General features: G+C 44.1%; 2 protein-coding genes across 11 annotated transcripts in view; both read right to left on the minus strand.

Annotated features, from left to right (window-relative positions):
* NOC4L (nucleolar complex associated 4 homolog) lies at positions 76 to 10,738 on the minus strand. Its single transcript, XM_021412954.1, has 15 exons — positions 10,608 to 10,738; positions 10,393 to 10,513; positions 10,179 to 10,285; positions 9,833 to 9,940; positions 9,213 to 9,362; positions 8,521 to 8,620; positions 7,776 to 7,810; positions 7,623 to 7,673; positions 6,976 to 7,087; positions 6,314 to 6,374; positions 5,668 to 5,778; positions 4,182 to 4,345; positions 3,351 to 3,433; positions 2,327 to 2,440; positions 76 to 2,023 (listed from the first exon to the last, which is right to left on the minus strand). The coding sequence occupies exons 1-15, from the start codon at positions 10,698 to 10,700 to the stop codon at positions 1,907 to 1,909; spliced, it is 1,527 nt and encodes a 508-aa protein (XP_021268629.1). The 5' UTR covers positions 10,701 to 10,738; the 3' UTR covers positions 76 to 1,906.
* EP400 (E1A binding protein p400) overlaps positions 11,748 to 23,573 on the minus strand; it is a 46,625-nt gene continuing 34,799 nt past the window's right edge. For 6 of the 10 annotated variants that reach the window (XM_021412942.1, XM_021412940.1, XM_021412947.1 and 3 more), the window contains 16 exons: positions 22,893 to 23,066; positions 22,606 to 22,653; positions 21,451 to 21,587; positions 20,854 to 20,910; positions 20,676 to 20,754; positions 19,928 to 20,128; positions 18,873 to 18,918; positions 18,665 to 18,774; positions 17,872 to 18,076; positions 17,224 to 17,387; positions 16,640 to 16,846; positions 16,146 to 16,341; positions 15,512 to 15,642; positions 14,730 to 14,897; positions 13,913 to 13,990; positions 11,748 to 12,781 (listed from right to left, as the gene is read on the minus strand). In XM_021412942.1, coding sequence (XP_021268617.1) covers positions 12,509 to 12,781; positions 13,913 to 13,990; positions 14,730 to 14,897; positions 15,512 to 15,642; positions 16,146 to 16,341; positions 16,640 to 16,846; positions 17,224 to 17,387; positions 17,872 to 18,076; positions 18,665 to 18,774; positions 18,873 to 18,918; positions 19,928 to 20,128; positions 20,676 to 20,754; positions 20,854 to 20,910; positions 21,451 to 21,587; positions 22,606 to 22,653; positions 22,893 to 23,066 — 2,274 coding nt within the window. In that variant the 3' untranslated portion in view covers positions 11,748 to 12,508. The remainder of the gene's footprint in view (positions 12,782 to 13,912; positions 13,991 to 14,729; positions 14,898 to 15,511; positions 15,643 to 16,145; positions 16,342 to 16,639; positions 16,847 to 17,223; positions 17,388 to 17,871; positions 18,077 to 18,664; positions 18,775 to 18,872; positions 18,919 to 19,927; positions 20,129 to 20,675; positions 20,755 to 20,853; positions 20,911 to 21,450; positions 21,588 to 22,605; positions 22,654 to 22,892; positions 23,067 to 23,573) is intronic. The other 4 variants (XM_021412943.1, XM_021412945.1, XM_021412941.1 and 1 more) reach the window with 4 other exon arrangements.

Below are 23,573 nucleotides of genomic sequence, written 5' to 3' on the forward strand. Positions count from 1 at the left end.
AGAAAGAGCTTACCCTTCTTCCAAGTACAAGTACCCCAGAAAACTCCCTCATTTTCCATATCAGGAGACCGTGACTGCCTGCTGCCCAAACAGTTTAATATTCATCTATTAAAAAAGAAACCTAACATTCCCAGAGCGTCAACACTACCAAGAAAAGAATGACACTGCCCATCAGTAAATTCAGACAGACATAACAGAGCCAATCTGTGCAAAACAAAAAGATGCAGAGGAAGGTATTCAATATACACACATTTCCATGGTACATCATTTTGTTTAAATGATGATACACATATATATATGTGTCCTTTAAATGTAGTTATGTGGTCCACATTTCTGCAGAGTAAGAGCACTTCAAAATATTAAATAAACACATAAACACAACACAGATATAAGGAGACACATTATAAAGCTGAAACAGGTTGGGTGAACCTGAGCTGAGGTATCTCAAGCTGGAAGTTAGCATCTCAGCTACTCTGCCTTCCTGCCACAGCAAATGGGAAAGCAGGCTGGCCAGGGAGGAGACTGCCTTGCTTTTTCCACAAGAACTTTTTAAGGTTCTTTTTAAAAAAAAAAAAAAAAAAAAGTCCTGAAAACATCTCACCGGAATTAAAAGTACCAGTGGAAAAGAGGGAGAGCGTTCAACACTGAGGACTTGTCCATTCTTTGGAAAGCACAAAGACAACTGGATGAAGAAAACGTAACGCAGTGTGCGTTAGGTAGCCACAGGTTTTCCTGATTTAAACAGATTTGTCTGCCAGAAATTAGCTTTCTTGGCCCCTGGACTGGATTTTTCTCCTCCACAAAACGCAATTTCAGAACACTGTAAGCAGAGTTGAAGCCTAATGAGATAACAATAAGTCGGTGAAAATAATTAGAAAAAGAGTCCTGAGTGAGTTCATCTGCATTCTTAACAAGGAGTTTATCTCAAACCAAGGCAGAGCATTTAACACCTTGGAAAACACTATCAGAGGGAATTTCTGCATGACTTCTGGAACCATATGAAAAATCCAAATTAACAAAGCCATTCTAGTATCAGTGGGGTAGTTAAAACTTAATTAGCACCTGCATACACACTGGCCACAGCTCCTGCAACGCTTGCAGGTTGTGAGCAAAACTACATTAAGCTGTTTATCATTCTGAAGCAAAAATCAAGGATTAAACTACTTTCCACTGCACATCAGTTGGCCGCCCTACATAGTCACCACGATTACGCTCATTTCCGAAGCTCATGAGTATTTTAAATTAAGAAACGTTCCAGCATGAGATGAACGTACACAAAGGAACATTAGCAACATATCACACATGGAATTACTGAGCATCATCTGTGAGATATTTTTCGACAAACCTAAGCTTTCTGTGCATGTTAAGACCACTATATTGAAGCTAAAACATCTCTCTGAAGTGAATTTAAAAATATATATAAAAAACGTATAATTAGAATATGAAGTCTCCAGCTACGTACTGAGGTCACTCACTACAAAATAGTTGCTGGCTCTTGTATGAAATTAACACATCTGAAAATCAGAAGCAGCAGTCAGAGACCACTCTTTTCCTCAGCAGTCTGTCAGCACAGTTAGTGATCTCAGCCAGCACCAGCAGCTTTGGAGAAAAGGGCTGGGATCCCAACAGTGAACAAGTCCAGAAAACACTGCTGTGAGGGAAAATCCCTCCAAAACATCAGGCAGGCTTACATTCCTCATGTAAGCATGAGACATGAGGAACAATGAAGGAAAGTCCATACATGGGTCCTGGAAAATGTCAGTGAAGAAGGCCGCTCCTTTCGAAGGCAGTCCAGCTTTCACCACTTTGAGATATTTCAAAGGCACAACTGTCCAGCAAAACATGTGAGCTTTGTGCAGGTCCTCAAGATCAGTCAGTTGTGCAGATGTGTTTTTAAGAGATTCCATCAATCTAAAGTGAAGTGCTCTGCAAGAATATCATTTTTCTTCCCAAACAATCCTCGTACTTGCTCAAACTCCAGCGGCACATTAGCAGATGCTTTCTTTATTTCTTTATCAAAAAGCTACAAAAAGAGAAAATATTGACAAAATTCAGTACAAGCTCTTCACCATGGCTGATACCAGTGCTCACTCTAACATAAAAGATACAATAAACCTTTTATATACAAGCCAGTCCTGCCACTACCGTTACCAAATGCTCTGCCATTTAACAGATATTTTCCCCTTCTCCCTGTCTGTAAGTAACCAAAAGTCTGCCCAGCTCCTTCCTCAGCAGCAAGGCTGATGAACAAGACATGGCTATTGCATTCAGGAAGTAGCCTCCCTTCCTCTTGTTACAGTCATTGACAAAGGCACAGCAACACTACCTCAGAAGCTGAGAGCTCCAAGAGCCCCGATATGTCATCCTCTATTTCAGACAGTGACTGGTTGAGGATAGCAGCTGCCTGGGCCACATCTGGGTGATAATGGTTTTGTAGAGTCTGCAAGATAAAAAGGAGAAGGTCACATGAGTACAAGGTAACACACATCCATCTGGCTTCCCACACAGGTATCTAACTAAGCCTTTGGTGATCAGTGAACATCTAATTCTAGCAAGAGGCAAGTTTGCTGTACCATGTTACTACACGGCTTCAAGAAAAACAGATTTTAGCCATGCTTCAAACATACTAAAGCACCCTTTCACCAGGTTCACATTCAGCCCAAGACAGATGGATTCCTCCACTGGCCATACCTACAGTGCATACTTAATTCTGCCACCTCCCAGAGCCCTGATGCCGCATCTGAGCTCCTGCTCTCCAGCAGCATGCACCTTGCTGCTTCAGCCCCTTGCACAAAACCCTTGCAGCATTTAAATGGAAAGTGATAATCCTGCCACTAAGGTTTTAGAGTCACTGGGAGTAACTTAACTAATTCATCCCTCATACACCACCCTACAAATGTTCCAGGTGAAATGTGAACATTGCAATCTTCTCCAGCATTTTAAAAGCCATTTCTACAGGATGACCTAGCTGTACCCAATTAATTTCCATCACTGCTCAGCAAGCTCTTTTCTCCCCTCCAAAGCAAAGAAAAAGCCTCATACATTTGCCACTATTTACTCTGTTTTAGCTAGTAACAGCCCACTTTTCAGCTGCGTGGTCAGATGTGTACTCACAAGACTCGTACTAATTAGCAGGCACTAGTTCTCATGTGTGTAAAATCCTTTGCCTCTTACACTAAGGACAGAAAAGGATGCAGAGTAAAAGACTAGCCAGAAATTCATCTCATTTGCAAGACGTGTGTCAGCAGGTTCATGGAAGTGATACTGCTGACTGCCAAGCTGTGTCACGAAAGCAGCAAGGGTGGGAAAAGGCAGTACCATACACAGATGTGCCTTGTTCGATGACATACCTTAAGCTCCCAGAGCGAGCTCTCCAAAGCCCTGCTCTCAGATGGCTCCTCCTGCTCCATAATATATGGATCTTCTGACAAGTCTAAGGAAAGAGATACAGAGCTAATACCTCCTCTGTGATGTCCGTAATACCAAAGGGAACACAGGGACCTAGAGCAGTGCTGCAGCCAAAGCTGCACTGTCCCAACACATTCAGGATCCAGGAACAAGCTGACATCCTGCAGCATGACCCAAACATTGTTGTTTGCACTACAGAATCAGATTACTTCTAAGAGCACAAAGAACTGGAATGGTCTGATTCAAGGGCATCTTGAGCAACTTTGAACTGCCACTACTGGCATTCAACACCAGTCAGTTAAACCACAGACAGATGAAGAAACACTCAAGGCTGCTGATGATCCAGTATGTCCATCTATGCAAAAGCACTATAGATGGAAATTGAAGAGGCCTCTGGTTTCTGTGTGCAGTTTCTTTTCTCATTTCTTAATACAGAACCTTGAAGTGAACAAGACAAGCTCAGTGGCCAGTACAGCTCCCTCAGCCCTCAGCACCTGGAAGCAGCTTGGGTCAGTGTGCCAGGCTCAGAGCCCCAGGGAGATCGCAAGAATTAGTTCCTGCTTTGAGGCAGGGGGGCAACTGAGAGGCCCACGTCAGAGAGGAGCAATGCAGATGAGTCTTCACAGTCAGAGGAGCAGCCTGTTGGCTTTCCACAAAGCCAAGGGATGGAGGATTCTTTCTAAACCTCAGAACTGGGGCCGGGATCTCTCTGGGGATCCTGCTCTTCATGCTGCCTAAAGCTGTAACACAGAAGTCCCCCCCTTCCCTCTTACCTTGTGGCCCATTCGGTCTGTGCATCAGCACTTTGCAGGCCGGGTGCCTCCGAAAGAGATTACAGATGAAAGGAATGACCATGAGCAGGGCCTCGGGAGGAGCAGTGAGGGCCAGCCGGGACAGGCGCTTGATGAACGCTGCCACCAGGTACGCCGGCAAGTGACTACAGGGAAGGAAGAAGAAACCAGCACGTCAGAGTTCCAGCAATGAACCAGCAGATTCATCAGCCCAAACGGCCCATCAGGTTAAGGACCAGCGGGATTCTTCAGCTTTTTGGACTGTGGAGTGAAAAGAAACTATACAGCAAGGAATCGTGGCTTCTAGCAGTGATACAGGATCCTGTGTGCTGTCTGGAACAAATTTTGGGACATTTCCTTTCGATGCATGAGTAATCTCCAATCAGTTTGTGATTCAATCCAGACGCATGGCACTACTCCAAACACTTGCTGTAGCCAAGCACAGCTCTTGTACGCAGTCATTCACACTGCTGTCTTTATTCAGTCATTTTATAAACTTCTGAGTGCTTGGCCAGGCATCCTTAATTATATTTTTCTAATGTAGTTCTGTGGGTTTAATTAATACATGTGCCATGGCGTTAAATTTACATAATAATTCCAGGACTAGTGCAAGCAGTGCAGCTGGTAATGGGAACATAAAGCTGCTGTAATGTAAATGTGCAGAATAGTTCTCTTTTATGGTGGAAATGCAAATTTTTCAGAGCAATCAGCTCATGTAGGCACATTCTTCAGGTCAGCAGAGCTGGAATGAAAGATGACAATTTGCAGCCACTCAGCCTCCAGCCCTAGGGCTCACTGCACCTGCAAGGCTCAGCAAAGCCACCCCAAGGTACACCCATCTGCCAGGTCTTGTTACTCTCTCCAAAGAACACTATGAATACAAGGGGAGTGATGTTAAATATCTCATGCTGAGCATTATTCTTGGTTTATTTTACAACATATGATGGCAACTATATGACCAGCTGCTTATCTAGTTTCTTCGCTGGGCATGATGAATTGACAACATCAAGACAGACTGTCAAACGCTTTATATTTCAGTGTTACAAGTCTGCAAAAAGGTCATCAATTTATCAACAGATTTGTGATACTGCGTCTATAAAAAGCCTGCAAATGTTCCTTTTCCATATTCATAAAGACAGAGAGAAAAAGCATCACTTTCAGCCAAACTGCAATACAGATCAAAACACATCCATAATGATTTGCAGATCAAACTCAGATAATGAACTGCATTTTTACTCTCTGAAACTAGATGGATGTGTGGTGCATCTTCAAAAACAACACATGAAGAATTACACAGCACTGCAATAACACTCTTGGATTCAGTTTCCTCAATAAGAAAACAAATCTAATTCAGCAGGCATGCAGACTACATTAAATCCAGACATGGGAGGCTGTTCAAGAACAGACTCTGGCCAACAGAAAAGTAGAAGCAAAATGTATGTACACATACAATGAAGTTTCTACTCACGATGAAGACAAAAACAGATCAGCCAAATGGAAAAAGCGGGCTCGGTACTTCACGTGATAGATAGAAGGGTCCAGAAGGCTGTACAGCTTTTTGTAAAAGTCAGGGTATTCCCTATTGAAAAGGCAAAAAGGAAAAAGACAACGTCCTTTGCTGATTAGCGATGTACAACAGGACCACGCTGTGTCTAAGCGCGTTCATCATACACCACCCCAGACCATGGCTGTGCCGTGGGTGACTGTTCAGTTTTCTTTGGTTTGCCTCCACAGCCACCACTTGAAATCAAGCTGTAAGGTGAACTTGTGGCTGGTGCAGTGCCCAGCCGTTCTGGAGAAGTGAAAACAGGTCTGCTGACTGCAAATGGCACAGGATCCAAAGACCACAGTTCCACTATACCATCAGATCAATGGAAATTGATTTTCAAGAGCTGAGCAACTGCTGTCTGGAGAAGAGGGTATTTAGGCTCAGCTGAAAAAAAGGTCAAACTATCAGAAGAGCTCAGCATCCGAACAGCTGAGCTTCTTGGGCAGAGCTTGGCTTCCTCACAGGGGAAGCCTGAAGATGTGGAGAATTCTTTTCAGTTCTTTTTACATGAAGATGTAAATGCAAACACCCCCATCCCTTTACACAATATGCTCTTTTTACTTACAGATTATGCTGATGAATCAGAATAAATAATCCATTTAAAGCTAGAAGACTAATTGCTCCACCTGTAAGAAAACAGGCATCTATCAATACAATAGATAGATAAAATGATCAGCTGCAACCTGTTTCTGTTATTAAACCTTCCTGGAAATAGCACAAAACCAACAGTGTCTATAAGTAGAGGTAGCATGATGGCTGTAAGGTGGCACATGCTCAGCCAAAGCCTTCCCGAGGATCACAGGTCACGTGCAAAGATTAAGCTGTAGTTCAGAAGGACAGACAGACACAAACTGCTTTAATTTCTCAAGAAAGCTACAGTGGGAAGGAAAAGGCCTCCTCAGAAAGGTCACTACCAAAGGAACTGCACATCCTGTTTCTGGATACAGCCCGGGTATCAGCAATGCTGTCTGAGCTCCTTGTTGAAAAGAAAGCATTCCAGTATTCAGCTCTTTCCAAATTCATAAATATAATCTTTCTAACACACAAGGACCATCAAACATCAACAGACACAGGTAAAAACATCTCACTTTTGGGGACAACAGAATTCACCCTAGTCCCTTAGCATCATGCCACCCAAAGCTGTGGTGCTGCATCCAGCAGCCCTCCCAAGTCTGTATGTACCATGCTGCAGAGCCACACTAAGGCTAAAAGCCTCTTCTCACTCACCTATGCCATAGGCCACTGTCAAGAAGTCTATCATGAGAGTGGGTTCATTCATATAAGGCAGGATGGAGTCATGCAGAATAACAAGAACTTTTTTGTAAAGGCCACTGGGTAGCTGTGAAGGATAAAGCAATACAGTCAGACACCCACTGAAATGAGAACTCCAAGAGCAGCAGCAACATACGGCTCAGAAAGGCAACGCACAAGCAAATGGAACGTGCCAGGACAAAACAGAACAGTTCACAGCAACAAATGGGAGAGCATACAAGCAACATCTGACAACTGAGTTCATTCAAAGAAGTGGGTGCTCAGCTAAAAGCATCCTCGCTGCTCAGAGGGAAAAGCAGTGGGAAAGTCACTAGCAAAAAGGCTTGGGAACATTCAACTTGGAAACACAAGTTGTTATGCTGCTGCTAACTCCTTACAGGCAGACTTGTTTAAGGTAGAGAAAAAGGCTGAGAGTAAGAAGACCATACATGAGATAATGTTTCTTTGCCAGAACAATCCGGCAGAGATGGTGACTGGGCTGTTCTCATCTAATGGTGGAAGCACAGAGGGCTCCTTCCAGGAGCGCCATGCAGGGACGGCCACAGCCTCTAAGGATCAGCAGCTGGAAGGCAATACGGATCAGTGACAGAAGTAACACTCACCTGGTGCTTCAGAAAAGTGAGCCACATTCTCTCAAACGCCTGCTTGTGTGCCTTAAGACAGAATTGCAAGTAGTGAGATAAACACACTGGTGGAGATCTCAAGTTCTATTTTCAGTAGAACACTGAACTCTGAAGCACCAAATGGACAGTTACCTGCAGCCTGGACACCTTCCATTCCTCCCGGTTATCTACGAAGAAAGGCAAAAGAGAGATGGAGCTTGACACGGATGTTTAAAAAAAAAGATGACTTGTTTTACATAGTCCCTTGAAATAATCCCTGTTATTACAAATACCCACATGAAACTGAAAGAATACCAACCCTCTCAGATAAAGGAGCAAATTTATTTGTAAGGAAACTTTTCCCTCCTCCCCTCAGCATAATTAGACACACCAAAAGTAAACAGCAGTTTTCTTCCCACCCTGCAGCCTAACAAAAAGTACTAAGAGAAAAGCTTCTGAATTTAGCTGATGATCATAAACGTTCCCATGAGATGTTAAAGCTCGATGTTTGAGTTTGAGATTTCCCTCTACCCAGTGGGCTGCAACACATCAGGATTCAGATGAAGGCATTCCTTTACTCCAACTCAAAAGCATCCCTGTTGCCTCCAGTGAGCACTCCTTTCCCGGCTGTTAAGATGAGACCAGGAGCATGAGAAAAAGGCAGTGTTCCCCAACCCAGGGTAGCTAAAAGTTTGCTGTGGACTCCTTGTATTGATACAAAGCTGTGACAGAGCTGACTGCAAAGTGAGCTTCATGGATTTCATAATACTGTTCAGAATCACTGTGCTCACAGAAGTGCAGTTTTTCATTAGCAAACACAAACAAAGCCTTTACACAATAAAAATCAGAGATGAGATTTTCCTCTTCATACACAGTTCATCATGTGGAGTTTACTAACCTTGCTTCACCATAAATTTGACCATGTCCCGCTCTTTGTTCGGCATGTTAATGGAAGAAATGAGGGAAAATACGTTCTGCTGGTAAAACGGCAGTGGCCTCTAAAAAATAAGCAAAAAGCAGAGGGGCAAGCATGAAGTGAGGTCTACCACAGAGGCAAGGCAAGGCATACTGGACTTCCATAGTCCCCCATTTCCCAAGCACTGAGTGTATGTAGGAAGGGAAAACTCTGATGGCTGTACTACGTATTGCTTCTCCATCGCTGCCCTGTCCTGGGGTATTACTCGTCTGCCTCACACATGACTTCCATCTGAACTAACTCTGATTTAACAAACCAGGTGGATCCAATGAAAGAAAAAAGATGCTTCTCACACACCAGAGAATTAAACGTTTATATTCTGTGCCTCTCAGACTGCAGATTTGGGCAAAACAGAAGCAAGAGCTCTGACTGTGAGGTTTTTCAAGATGAGCGGTCTATGTCTTGAACTATCTCCAGTTTCACACTGTTTTCACTCTTAAGCACAACTGGTGTACGCTACAAACAAGAAAAAAAAAACCCTTCAAATGGGCACACTTATTTCTCCTGCTTCTAAATCGTTCTGTGTATCAGTAGTTCCTCCCCACTTCGCAACCAAGGTGCGTGCTTCAGAGCAACAATTCATCCAGACCCATCCCAGCAGCACAGCTCGTTACCTCTTTTATCTTCTGCATCACTTGTCCAATGCTCTCAGTAACGGCCTTCATGACAAAGTACCGAACGTCATCATACTCCATGTATTCTTGGAAGCGAGAGATCAGCAGCGAAGCATCCTCGTGGATGGGAATTAAGCCGTTAACAACCACCTGGCAGAAGGTTGGTAAAGGAAAGCAAGTCAGTTTCTTGTGTGCTGGAGCAGACAGCTGAGAGGGCCGAGGGCAGCTCCTGTCTGGTGAGCAGCGCTGTGTCCCACCTGCCCTGAACCAACGCTCGCCAGCCACTGTGATGGGCGCTTCTGACCTCTGAGACAAATCCCTCACATCACAGACGCCAGAATTTAGAAATGATGCAGCGGCTGAACCAGGGGCAGCACCTTCCCTCTTACCTCCTCCCAAAAATCAGAGCTGGCACTTCAGAAATACGCAAGAATCCAGCTAGGCCCTGCCCAAGGCAGCTGCTCCCACACCACCACCCCAGCAAGGGCAGCGCTCTGCCTCTGCTGCCACCTCCGCAGCCCACGTCCCTCTTCTCCGTCCCCATCTCCTTGCCTGAAACCTCAGCTCCGCAGTCAGCGCGTGCCGCGGAGCAGCAGGGTCATCCCGGTTCTGCAGCTCACCTTCAGAAGATCGCGAGGAAAAGGGAGGATCCCCTTCCACTGCTCTGCGACCAAAGGGCACTCTGCCTCCAGCTCCACGAACTTCATGAGGGTACAGAGCGACGATTCCTTTAAAACACAGATTAGAGAAAGCCCTCACCTCAACGAGCGCAGCGGTGCTCAGGCTCACAGGGGATGCACAGCGCAGGAAGAACGAACTTCTTCAGTGAGAGAACCACGCGGATGTCGCCGCGGATCGGAGCACGAGGCGTTGGAGCCCTGCAGCATCCCCACCGTGCTGCACCGAGCACCGAGCGATGACTGCTGCTACACAGCGGGGCCCCGCAACAACAGTCCCGCAGCTCACCTTGACCTGGAAGGAGTCGTGGCTCAGCAGCTCGGACAAGCACTGCACGCAGTCGTTGTAGCGGTGTCTCATCCATATTTTGTATTTCTCCTCAGCGCTGTAATTCCCTGGGGAGGTAAAGGTGCGGCGCTGACGCTCTCAGCCCGCGGCCCCGCGACGGGACCCGGCCCCGTTCCCTTCCCCGGCCCCGGCCCTCCCCCGCCGCCCCGCTCACCGCGCAGCACGTCCTCCTCGGCGGGCAGGCAGCCGGCGAACAGCTCTCCCCGCCGCAGCAGCGCCGCGAACAGCCGGCGGCACGTGCGGGCGGCACACAGCGCGTCCTGCTCCTCCTCGGCCTGGGGAACGGCGGGGCCGTGAGTGAGGCCGCAGGGCCGCCCCGCCCCGTCCCGCGCTTCCCCCCCCGCCCCGCGCCCCCGCAGCGCCCCGCACCGCCAGCAGCTCCAGGATCTCGAAGACGCGGTTGGCGTTGCCGCGGTCGCTCAGCACGGCCTCCAGGCACGCGGCGAGCGCGGGCCCCGCCATGCTGCGCCACGGGAGCTCCGCCCAGCGAGCGGGGCCGGGCGCCGCCGGAACTCAACGGCCGCGGGGGGAGCTGCGGCGGGGCGGGGCGGCGGAACGAGGGCGGGCTACAAAAGGGCCGCGTTATTACACCTTCAGGTGGGGTACATCGCTGTTCCTCGCGGTCCGAGCACGGACGCTCGGTCGTTACGCGCTGGGCGGCATCCGGGCACGCTCCGAGCGCCGCGGCAGAGGGAAGAACCGACAGCGATCGCATCGCTCGGCCCCGCCGGCCGGCAGCGAAGGTAACAGCGGGCACAACGCAGCACGGGCTCGGGCTGCGGTAACATACGGTGCCCGGCGTCGGGCAGCGGCTCCCACGGCGTTGCCGTTGCGGTTCAGCGAGCCCCCAGCCGGCAGCGCAGGGCGGGGAGCGGCGCTTTCCCTTTCAACGGGCTCTGCTCTTCAGAGAGTGAAACGATCACAATGACAAAATAACTTGAAAACCATCTCAGAAAAGGAATACTGTAATTTTGTCTGAGTTGTACACGTTGTGCAGTAGGACAGCCAAGGAAAGGTAAGATAAATCCATTTAAGCCACCGAGAGTTCTTTGATTCCTCAGGCAGTGCTGTCTGCAAACAGCTTTTCCATTTATGCAAGAGAAGTAAAGAAAACGCCACAGTTCTGTGCAGCTTTTTGCTTTTTTTTCTCCATAACAATAAGGCAAACTGAGTTGGAGGAAGAGGCCACGCTCTGTTCACATCCAAAATACCCACCTGAAGATACATTCATCATTAGCTTTAGTAAAATAGTACAAAAGTTAGCTCTTACTCTTTACACAGTTGAAGAATTAGTCTTAGACTAAATGTCACTGTTCTCCCCTTCCCCCCCTCCCCGCGCTGAAAGCAGAGTAGAAAGTACTGAGCATGGAAACACGGTGCGAGAGCAGAAGGAAACCAAGAGAGCGCCCTTGATGTGGAGTTTCCCTGGGGGCAGTGCTGTGACAAAGGGCTGCGGCCCCTTGGTTTAGCTGCATCCACTCAACAGTTCTACAAAAAAAGAGGCTACACTTCAATACACATCACACAGTATTTACTCGGTTCATGCCTAAAGTATCCATTATCTTAAAGTGAAGTATGAGAATGAGCGCACAGGGTGGGTGCTTCAGGAAACTGTACACAAAACTACTAACAAACATTTTAAAAGACTTACAAAAATGGAGGATGAACCTTTTTCTTCCTTTTTAATTACATATACTTACAGGTTTTCACATTTATTGGCTAAGCTTTTCAGGGAGCACTTCAAATGTAAGTGAGACCTTCCAGAGGTGCCTACCTCAAGCGAGAACAGCACGCAGCTTGCACAGAGATGGAAGCTGCTTCGTGTTAACCACACCAGGTTCTCTGAACAGCTTCAGCGTGGGCACCGAGTGCACATCTGAACTCTAGCAAAGAACTGCACGGTCCCACGGGCAGCTTGTGGTATGCTAACATAGATGGATTGTACTGACACTTATGGCATTTCACCAGTTTACTTTTGCGAAGCTGGACGTAACTGAAATCTAAGTAATGTTTGCTCTGTCTGGTTTGAATGAGCACAGAGAACGCTGGCAGAACGCACCCTGTGCAGATTCTGAGTGCTGAACGGCTGCTAACACAATGAACTTACGTGAGAGTTCTCATGTTTAAATGTTGCAAAATCCTTCAGTTAAAACTAAAAAAAAAAAAAAAAAAAAGAGGTGGTTTGACTTCATTGGATGTCTGGAGTAGCTTCTCACTTGGCTTAGCCAACAAGAAACGCATTTCCCTGTTATTGCGTTTTAACCATCAGTTCAGCTTGGCTTAGTAGGTGCCTTTAATCTGACAGTAGGTGTCCTCATTTGGACTTTTGCTTGCTGATTCTGGGCTTCAGATGTTGCTGGTGTCTGGGCTGGATTCTGTACGCCTGGAGCCTGAATCTGGGGGGATGCTGTTGTCACAACTTGCTGTTGTATCAGTTTCTGCTGGACAACTTGCGCGGTGGCGGTTGTTGCAGGAATCACCTGAACCTGCTGCTGACCTGCCGTGGTCTGAGACAGGGTCACAGTTTGGGGTTGAGCTTGTACCTAGACATCAGGATGACAAGGCAACCATTAGATTCCCGCTCTACAGAAGGCCTTTCTTCCCTGGAAGGATGAGCACCAAGGACTGGAAGCAAGAGAGGGAATGTAGGCATTGTGGTTTCGGTAAGAAAGAATGTTCTGTCACTTTTTGCAGAGCCTTACAAGTGACAGGATGCCTGCAACACTGACCTCCTCAGTGCAGATGAAACAACATGCCCTAGATTCTTTGCAGAATATATGTGGAAGGTAAGAACACAGTGGATAAACAGGAAAGCCAGTCTTTAACGTGCCTTGAAAAATTATCCAAGAGCTCTACAGGGAATAACAGAGCTGGTGGTGACCAGCTCCCTGCTGCATACCTCGCCCTTGCAGCATTCATATCTGGGGTGGTGACCAGTCAGCTTACATCGCTTCATCATCATTTTAAGATAAACAGCCACAGGTTTTATTCTACACTAAAACACTGCACTTCAAACTGTGTCAGATTAAGAGCTGACTGACTTAGATTTCCGAGAGTAACAACTTCATCCTCCGCCCAAAGTTAAACATTCCTGCCAGTCAGCAGTCTAAGTTATGCCTGTTGCTAATGATCTGAAAGATGCTGTTCTAAACAGTGCTTATAAATAAAGGGAAGGGAAACTGAAGGGAAACCAAACTGTCTGTCCTTCTCTTCCCCTGCTCCCATCTGTTCCCATACCACATTTAGAACAGATACCACACCACTGACTTCTCTTAAGCACTTCGAACAGCTTCATGAACTGGAACTAAACAACTTCTAACTCCCAATTTGTCCCAATTTTTGTATAACAAACTCGGTATTCATTAGATCAGTTATTGGACTGCACATCATAAAAAGCCAATATTTAATTCTTTCAGGTTTCGAAAATATTTTTTAAAATCAGTTTCTCAGCTCTTCAACAGTAATGAAGAAAACATCGCTGTATCTACCAAAGTTCAGCCTCAAGCATTTACAGCAACCTGACTTGGTTTTTGTGTGACCCATTTGTATAGAACAGAAACTGCCACATCCTTCTGAAATTCTGCCTGTACCGCACAAAGGGAAAAATACACATATTTCCAAATAAATGAGCCTTCAATAGGATCAAGGTTTCTAGTGCTACATGCAAAACATACCTGTTGGGAAACTGAAACCATCTGCTGAATGTTGGCAACAGTAGCCTGTTGCTGGACCACTTGAGGAAGTTTTGCAACCTTCAGTGACCATGAAATAAAGAAAGATTTAGTCAAAATAACAATCTGCTAATAGCTGCAGAACGCAATACCTATCAAAACTGCTACCAAGAAAACTTTCCTAAGTTGTGTCTACTGCAAGTTGGTATCTTGGCCTTCTCAGTGATACAGCAGCTTTGTAAATAAAATAAATTTAGAACAGCATTAGAATAGCATACTTAGCTAGGAGGGAAAAGTAGAATTTTCAGCTTTAACTGTAATTTTTTTTTCCTCTTAACTATACATAACACTGAAGGAAGCACAGAAATTCTAACGGGCTACCTTATCTTTGACATAGCTTTGAAACAGTAAGGCTTCCAGTTCCTAATCTCCTTCCTTTTCCATGGTTAGACTGATCTAGTTACACAGAGAATTAGGTAACCATCAGCTCCTCTTAGCTGCTAGAGACTAGGCCAGGAGGCAGCACCAGAGAACAGGAATAAATACAATTTAATTTTCCTTAGTAAAAACAGTATGAATCCGTTGCTAATAAGAAGAGGTGACACAGTTTATTTCTTTCAAAGGGAAAGGCAAACTTTCCAGCTGGTTTCTCTGACCTGGTAAAAGGCCACATAGTCACCACCAATTAATCTTCTTATGAAGTTAATTTAAACAAATACGTAACTAGAATTGATATGAGCAGGTGCTAAAGTGTTACAACACCCATCATCTTTAGGGTTATCCAATCACAGTAGTGTTTAGAAGCGTGAAACAGTGTTACCTGTACCTGAATCTGAGCCTGCACTTGCTGGGTTCCACCCGGCTTCTGGGTTTGGGAAATTGGGGTCGTTAGGAACTGTGTTTTAATGGCAGGCTGTGTAGTGTAGGTTACTTTTTGTTGCTGCGACGTCTGCTGTTGGGTTTGGACTGTGACCTGTTGAGCATTTATCTACAGAAGGGAAAAAAGCATCAGTAACTACAAAATGTGTATTTCAAAGAACAGGTATGTAGCTAATGAGATTAATTACATTTTATTATTGAAGCAAATCCTCTCAAATAAGAATAGCCAAAGGAGCTGGGAGAGAAAACTTCCATGCCTTTATACAAGTGTCCTGAATCATTTAAAGGTTCTCTTTCACGGAGACATACTTCATATGACAACAGGCTTCCAAAATACTACATTAGTGTAACCATGTTGGTGGCTCACTGACAGCCAAGCCCTTGAGAACGAGACATTTCAGGGAAAAGTGTATTTTTCACAGTTTACAATGTAAAAGAGAAAGTCTTTGGGAATTGTCCACACTTGGTTATGTTAGAAGCGACTAAAGAGAGCCTTAATCTCTGTTGTTTAACACAGAAGACAAAACCAACAAATTTACATTAAGTTTGAGGCATGAGAGATCACACCAAACAGCTATTAACAGAGAATCCTCTCCAGACAGACTTAAGACCTACTCCTAGGTGTATTAACTGACTGCCTAGGAGGGCCACCACAACCCAGAGCCAAAGCTTTGCAACCACAGAAGCATCAGGAAACTCAGTGGCAGGGCAAACCGTGAGTACCTTTTGCTGCACAGTAGCTTGACCTTGTGCAACCTGAGGCTGGATAGCTTTCTGCTGCTGTGCTGCTTGATGATGCTTGAGTTTCAGAAGCTGCTGGACATGCAGTGGCTGGGCAACTACTGTCTGACCTCCTGAAAATTATAAACATAGTTACAACTGTGAGAGTCTTCATGTTATTGCTTTGTCCCAAGCAGCTTGCAAACACAGATCATGCTTTTACAGGCTTATACATCTGCGTAGCTTTGAGCACTAATGACCCACTGATTTTAATAAGAATAAGACATATACATGATATGATTGACAGTAGAGTTGCATGAGCAAGCTACGATTGTGTTCTAACAATCTAAAAGTCTCCTACAGGAGAACTTCTGTCTGCACTACAGGAGACAGTTACAAAAGACAAGTTCTCCTGTATCTGCTCATGCACTCACGCACAGATTTCTGGCTTAAGAACGATACTAACCTCCAGATTACATGGAGTAAGTGCAATTCTCTTACCTCATTTTTGAAGTTCAGCCTCCACTGAATTAGTTTATTGAAGTCTAAGTCCCACAGAAGACAATACTTAAGCACCCTACCTTTATGGAAGTGGAATTTAAAACTGTATTATGTTTTAGCAAGTGTATTGACATACCTGCTGCTTTCTGTGGCTGCCCAATAGCAACACTAATGCCTGCAACAGTAACAGGGAGCGTAGTGACTCCTGCAGATGACACAACAGCAGCTGGAACGGATACCACTGGAGGTTTTGCCAAAGCGACCTGCGCTGCTTGTGGAGTTTGGGCCTGGATCTGACCTTGTGCTTGAAGCTGGGAAGCAGGAACACGAGTCTAAGCAGTAAGGAATGAAGATTATTGTACCAGCCAAAAAAATATTTGCTTTACATAACAGGTGATTAATTAGTGTTAATGGTAAGTACTTCCAAATATAATTTCTCCTTTACACTAATACACTTCAGAGATGGTGTCAGTTGGTAAGTACAATTTAAAGTTATTTATGTTAGAGGTCTTTTGTATAGCCTAAGTGATACAAAGGGCACTGATGTACGTGAATAACCAGCATCCAGTTCATTTAAACCAGCAGTGAGAACAAGGTGTCTACAGCTGTTTTCATGAAGTCAGAACTTACAAGACGAGCAACTTGCAGGTTTGTCACAGTAGTGCCTGTGAGAACGGCGCCAGGACGAGGTGCTGTAACAGCAGTGAGTTGTTGAGTTTGCTGTTGCTGCTGCACTTGTACTTGTGCTGCTTGCTGTTGTGCCCCTTGCTGGGTCTGCTGGGCTGCCTGCTGCTGAGGAAGCTGCAGCTTCTGCTTCTGCAACTTGATCAGCTGCTCCTGCAAAAATACAACGCTTTCTTCATTTCCCATCTTTTATAGGGCTACAGAAAAGAGAACGGAGATGGATCTGCAGCTTTGAAGAAACATTCTATGCCAAACTTTACTTAAGATCAAAGAGCTGAGGAGCAACTCCTTAACACAACAGGTTGTCAGTGGGTAAGCAGCAGTAAGCGCTTTACATCCTGACCCGCGGTGGTAGCAGTACTATTTGAAATGGCTATCAGACTTCCCTGCCTTCATGAAATTTTCATAGAATAAGCCTTCAGAGAGACTGCGTTTCATTCTAGCCCAATAGGGCACAGCACACAGTGCTAGTGATGCTTACAGTAACAACAAGAATAACATACCACATTTCTTTGGAAACATTTCCTCACCTGTGACAGTTTCCCAACAGTTTTTATTTGAGCTGGAGACTGGGCTTGTGCCTGAGCCTGAATCTGAGGAACCTGCACCTGAGCAGCCTGCTGCTGCTGTTGCCTCAGAAGCTGGAAGTGAGCAGGAGTGATTGTTTTGCCAGAGAGCTGGACTGTTGGTGTCGCTTTGAAAGAAGAAAGAAAAATAAATGCTCTGAGGACTCTCAACATTGAATTTAATTCTTTGATTTCACCTGAGAAACCAAGTGGTTAAAGAATGTTCTGCTACAATACAGTTTGTAGATTAACTATAGACAACAACCCATTAGCATAAACACGATGAAAAATAATACAATATATACTCCTTTCTTCATAATGGTTTATAGTTGGGACACTCAGTTTTAATATTTTACTGCTTAATTGCTAGTAATCTTTTTTAATTGTAACCCCTAAGGGCTAAGCAGTTCTCTACTGCAATGCTTTATCCAGAAATACCGACAAAAAAAGGTAATCAGAGCACCAACAATCAGCAAGTTAGGAATCATAGCACTGTTTAATTGTGTTGCCAGCAAATCTAGACTTCCAATACTGTGGGGCTATAGCGGTCAAGCAAACCTCAAGAATTCTGTGGGAACCCTAGGAAACAATCCCTAAACATACAGTTATTACCTGGTGTAACTTGAGTCACCAACGATCTTGTCTGGGTCTGCACGGGTGTTAAGTTGGTGGTTACCACTGCTGACGCCGTCACTGATGTCACCGCACGCACCCCCTGTGTGGACGCTATGGTCACCAGCTCTGTGGAGGCTGCAGGCGCTGCCGCCGCTCGCTGCTGGGTGTGCACCACTTGTGCAGCTGCAGTGCCTCCCGAAGTCTGAAGAGGAACACAGTCACCATCATTACAATTCCACACAGTCTTCATACCTCGTATAAAGCTATGAACTTTCCGGATATAGATTTTACAGTTTTAGAAATACACATCGAAAATAAAGCAAAAAAATCCAAATCTTTCTAATGAATCTGTTTGAATCTATCTCACCGTCAGCATCTGGTTAAACCTTTGCCAGACAGGCTGATCACCAAACCCTCACCTACAGAAGTTTGATTTTACTGCCTGTCATTTTTTGCTTAACCTTCTAAGTCTTAACGACCTTAAAATAAAGATCACAATTAATTGAGCATAAAATATTACAGGCTAGAAGTTATACTGACATCATCCATTTCCTAAGATAATACTTTTTAAAATGGTTGATAGTGAGCACTATCTCTTAGGTACTTTAGTCTGATCATCTGTCCCAGTTTATTCTGGTATTTTGCTAAGGGAGAGGAGTTGATACAGTCACAAGACAAACAAAGTTAATAAGGAGTGGAATTTCTGATAGCTAATGCAGGAAACGAATACGCCAATACAACGTGCAACCAGAATCAACCCAGAGATACAACTAGTGTGCAGTCTACTCACAGTCAGTGTTCCAGGTATAACGGGTGAAGCCAGACGTTTGTTGATGGGCTGAAAGGTGGCAGCGGGGACTCCAGCAACAGTATTCACTATGACATTCCCACTCACCGTAGCTGAAAGCAAATCGGGATTAAAAATGATATTGTAAAAAAAAGAATGAAAAAATCTGATGTCCTATCATCTCCAATGCCCAATTACAAAGTCTTCTTACCAGTCTGTATACTCGTCCCCGTAACTGCTGTTTTGATTGTGCCTGCCTATTGAGAGACAATTGAGGTAACAGTTTAGAAAACAATAGAAGAAAACTGATTATAGCTCTTATACTATTATGCTGTTAAACACAGTGCTGTATTCCAGAAATGACAATTCAAGAAAAACACAATCAAGTGCAGAGACAGTTCTAAAATTTGCTTTCATTTTGCATATCAACAGTAACTTCTGCATACGTTAGGATTCTGCCACATTAATGAGCAACTGGATACCAGTCAGGTGTTGGGTAAGTACCAGACACTTCACATTCCTGTTAGCAGAAGGGAGCGATGGACTCTCTGGCACAGAGCAGGTAACCTCTCACATATTAACATCATTGAGTACTAGAGATCACAGCAATTCTTGTGGCTCAGAGCCCTTTTCTCTGTCTCTGGAAAAGCTGTACTATTCCGGCCCTTCAACGAGCATTCAAAATCACTGCTGCCCGAGCACATTAGTAAATAAACTGGACTGGCTCTAAAACACAAGAGCCTTGAGCCTGTTATCAGATTCACTAACACAGACTCTACATTTAAAGAAGCCATGAAAGCTTTACAATAATACAACTAATTGTAGGTCCTGTAGGATACAAGATTCCACTTTCCCAGCAAAGATTAATTTACTCCAAGCTTTGGTTTTTAAACTACTTTAACAGAGTAGCTGTTACAGCTACAGCCTCTTTTCTGAGCTCTCTAGATAAACACTGTGTAAATATTAATTTAAATACTAAACTGAAAAGGTAAGATATTTGTACGAAGGACAGAGCATTCTGAGGTGGAAAAATGCTAACACCTCTTATTGCAATAATGGTATTAACAGAGTTTTAATCAGTGAATAAGAAAAGAAGATGCCCAGCACACTCAAGAGAGAGAGGAAGAAGAAAAGAAATAGCCTTTCTTTCACTATACTGACCTATAATTCTTACTTTCCAAAGCAAGGAAAAACACGCAGATGTGGTACACAGAAAAGAAGAACTGAAGTTACTACACCAGAGACACCGAGTCCTCCCTTTCTTACCAATACTGCTGTGTTGGCCACAGTAGTTACTGCAGTCTGCACTACTGCCTGTGGCTGCTGAACTACCTGTGCCTGAGCCTGTGGCTGCGGCTGGGCCTGTGCTTGCTGGACAGCTGGCTGCTGAGCTTGCTGCTGGCCGGCTTGCTGCTGTTGAGACTGCGGGCCTGTCTGTTGCTGTGCCCTCTGCTGTTCAGCCAAAGCCTAGGAAATCAAAGCATGAGCTTCATAGTTGTCAAACCAGCGCACGGATCACTCAGGATGTATTTAAAACAAAAAACTTGAACTCTAAGCACGTGTGCAGATACAGCATGCAAATCTGACTTCCTTCTAACTCGTGTAACTAGTTACAGGACCTAACTAGTTTCAAACTACAAGCTGCAGTTTAAAGGTTATACAGCTTAGAGCATAACACAAGCAATTTACCGTCTACAAGCAACAACAAGCATCTCCTTCTGAATACTTTAAGAAAGGAGGCAACAGAACGATCAAGAATAAAACAAGATATTTACATGTTTTTACCAGATTTTAGATGTTTGGGTTTTTTTTCAGCATGTTTTCCAAAATGCTGCTTGTGAACAGGAGGTATCAGTGTCATGTCCAGGCCCAAGGTCCCACTTCAGACCTTGTGTAAACGCTACTAAATGAACAACTTCCTGCAACTAATGTACCAGCAGATTCTCTCATGCTGCTTCTGTTGTGTATTTTTTTTTATTAGTGCACTCATGTATAAGTGAAATGGAGATTGCACCTTTTTCTCTTTGGCAATACGTTCTGCTCGCAGGGATGCAACTTGAATTGGAGGAAGTGGCTTGTCATAGTTGATTCCACTAGAAACAATCATAAGACAGAGCATGCAACAGTTAAACAACTGTTTGTTGGCGTTTTTTAAAACGTAAAGAAGCACTTTCAAAATAGAGAGTGCCCACCTTTCTGCAAGAACAGATGCATGCTTTGGATTCTTCTGGAAAGGATTCATGCCAAGTCTGAAATCAAGCAAAATTTTATTACTGAAGACAAAAGCAACTTTGAAAGAGCATTTAATTTCACTTTTTAGAAGATGACACTGTGGTTTTAGAGTTTTCATGATATTCCCATCAGCACTGGAGCCTGCATAAAGACAGACATTTTAAGAAACATGGAGTAAATGATAAATGAACACTAAAAGATACTGCAGCAACTTTTGCACAAAAAAACCCAATGTGCAACTAAACAGCACAGACATCAGAATGTTTGCAACACAAGTAAATGGCAAGTCTAGTTTATAAAGGAAATTAAAAAAACAAACCTCTTAATCATGTATGTGAACAAATTCATGCAGCGAGTAAAAGCTAACCCAACCACAGGAAATGGGAAGACATGCCAGGAACACAAGGCCAGAACGCAAGGAAAGAGATCAAGAACAGAGAAACAAAACAGCAGTTTGAAACAGATGAAGCAATCTCTCAGCTGGGAGAGCAATTCAGAACACAGTATCCAGGAAACGTGTGGTGACAGGGAGGCTGGAAGATCCCAGTTCAACTCACAGAGGTTTGATAGGTGGGCTTCTTTTCCCTGCAATCATTTTCATCATCTCAAAATGATTAGTATAAAGCTGCGTGTGGGTGGCACCTTCGTCTTGAGCATAGATCTGATTCGTACGAAGTGGGCGACTGTTTTTAGTCTAGAAAATGAAAAGAAGCAAACTTTTAATGGCAAACACACCCACACGGCATTTTGTCTACGTATAAACACATGGTGCGCTCGTAGATTATTTAAAAACGAACTCCAACATATCTATCACAGACTGGTTTCTGCCTCACGTCATTGATAACTTACTGTTACACAAAACTCTATGGGAAATGTATAAAGAAAGAGCAAAACAAGAAGCAGTTGTCACGGTCACACTGGCATCAGCGCTTGGGGACGTACAAAATGGCAAACTCTAATTTGAAAAAGAATCTTTGCTTTAAGTTTAGACTTTGCAAGTTTAATTCAGTACTCAAACCAAGAGCCCATTAGTTTACAGTTATGCACAGCGCACACGTCAGAGTAAAACCATCACTGCACTGCTCTCCCAACAAGGCTATGTTAACATCCAGCACAGCATGCCATCCTAATTCTTGGCTCCTCCTAAGCAGAAGCTGCCAGTCAGGGACAAACCTGCTTAACGGTCAGAGAATGGGGCTACAGTCAGCAGTTCTAGATTCTCTACCTAGCTCTGTCACTGAACTGCAAAATGGTTTGCAAGCCGTTGTTTATGATCATGGAATTTATCTTTGTTTCTGTAGAGTATCGTAACCCTCATTTACAAAGAGGCGCTTCAAGCATTAAACTCCCTACGTGTCTGTGATCCGCTCAGACCCTAAGCATCAAGTACATCCTTACACATCTAAAGTACCGTAACAATGATCAGGATAAGTTACATGGTGGTTGTCAGGTGGAAAAATGCCTACTACAGTTAAAGTGAAATGAAAGATTTCTTGCATGATATAAAAATTAATCTAGCAAATCCAAAAGCTGAAGTCTGGTGTCAATCCACTGTATCAACAAAGAAAGGAAAAATAAATTTGGAATTTTAATTGATGTTTGAGAACTCAAGTAACACTGAACATGGATCTCATATGAAGTATCTGCCCACCTCCATTGTTGCTAAATACCACAGTGTCTAGATTTGATTTTGAAAGAATACCAATGCACACCTTATAAATACTTTTTGTCTTCTTTTTAGGATTAGCTTCGTACATTAGCTGTAAAATAAGAAGGAAAGTTAGATGATCTTTTGTGGAAGATTTTGTTCAGGTGCTTTTTCTTTTCAAAGAAATCATATAAAATAAGTGGAAATCCTGATGAGGATAATTTTATAATCTTTTAACGTTATTTATTTACACTGTTGAAACATTTAACAAAAAAAAGCGTTTACGGAGATAAGGAAAAAATACTCTACAAACTTAACGTAATAAAGACGCATCACTCTAAGTCAACTCACCTTTCCTTCTTCCCTTGGGATAATGACATTCTCGTATCTGTTTCGGCATTGTTTTGGTGAGCGATAGACTCTGCTGCATGAGTTAACAACATCGCTAACCAGGTCCCAATTGGGAGTGTGTGCTGGCGATACAACAGCAAGATTTAAAGGAAGCTCCAACAGCTGCTTCACTGCCTACAATAGGAAAAGGGACACAAGCTTCAGATGGCAAATCATTCCAGTCCTCCAAACCCATGCCCTTATCTGCATGCGTCCACACACCGCTATTCGAATGATACAGATAGTTTAGACCTCAGTATACGGGTTCACCTCTGTTCACAAACAATAAACACATCAAGTGCTTCTATGCGGATAGGTGTGCAAAAACACAGAGATGGGTACAGGAGGGACAGAGTGCTGCCATTCAAGCACTGCTCTCTTCTCAAAAGCAAGGAGAGCTTCAGCTGAGCTGTCCAGTGTCCAGACTTATCTGGGTCATTACAGTAAGCAGTCTCTACAGCAAAAATCGGACTTCATCATCCTCAACCTTTAATTTATCCTTAGAGAAACACAAGCGATACACTACTCTGCTCTGAGTTAGGACAGCGCAATGCCAAACTAATCATCAGGAATTTGAAGTAACTTTGAAGAGAGAAAGTGCTGAAAGAGCTATTCATGAAATTAGAGGGAAAATGTAACACG

This window comes from Numida meleagris, chromosome 14, assembly GCF_002078875.1.
Source record: "Numida meleagris isolate 19003 breed g44 Domestic line chromosome 14, NumMel1.0, whole genome shotgun sequence".
NCBI lineage: Eukaryota > Metazoa > Chordata > Aves > Galliformes > Numididae > Numida > Numida meleagris.

Coding starts and splice junctions, on each gene's coding strand:
- NOC4L (XM_021412954.1), bottom strand. CDS start 10,700: ATGGCGGGGCCCGCGCTCGCCGCGTGCCTGGAGGCCGTGCTGAGCGAC. Junction 10,286..10,392: donor CGAGGAGGACGTGCTGCGCG/GTGAGCGGGGCG, acceptor TTACCTCCCCAG/GGAATTACAGCGCTGAGGAG. Junction 2,024..2,326: donor TGGAGCTCTCAGCTTCTGAG/GTAGTGTTGCTG, acceptor CTCTTTTTGTAG/CTTTTTGATAAAGAAATAAA.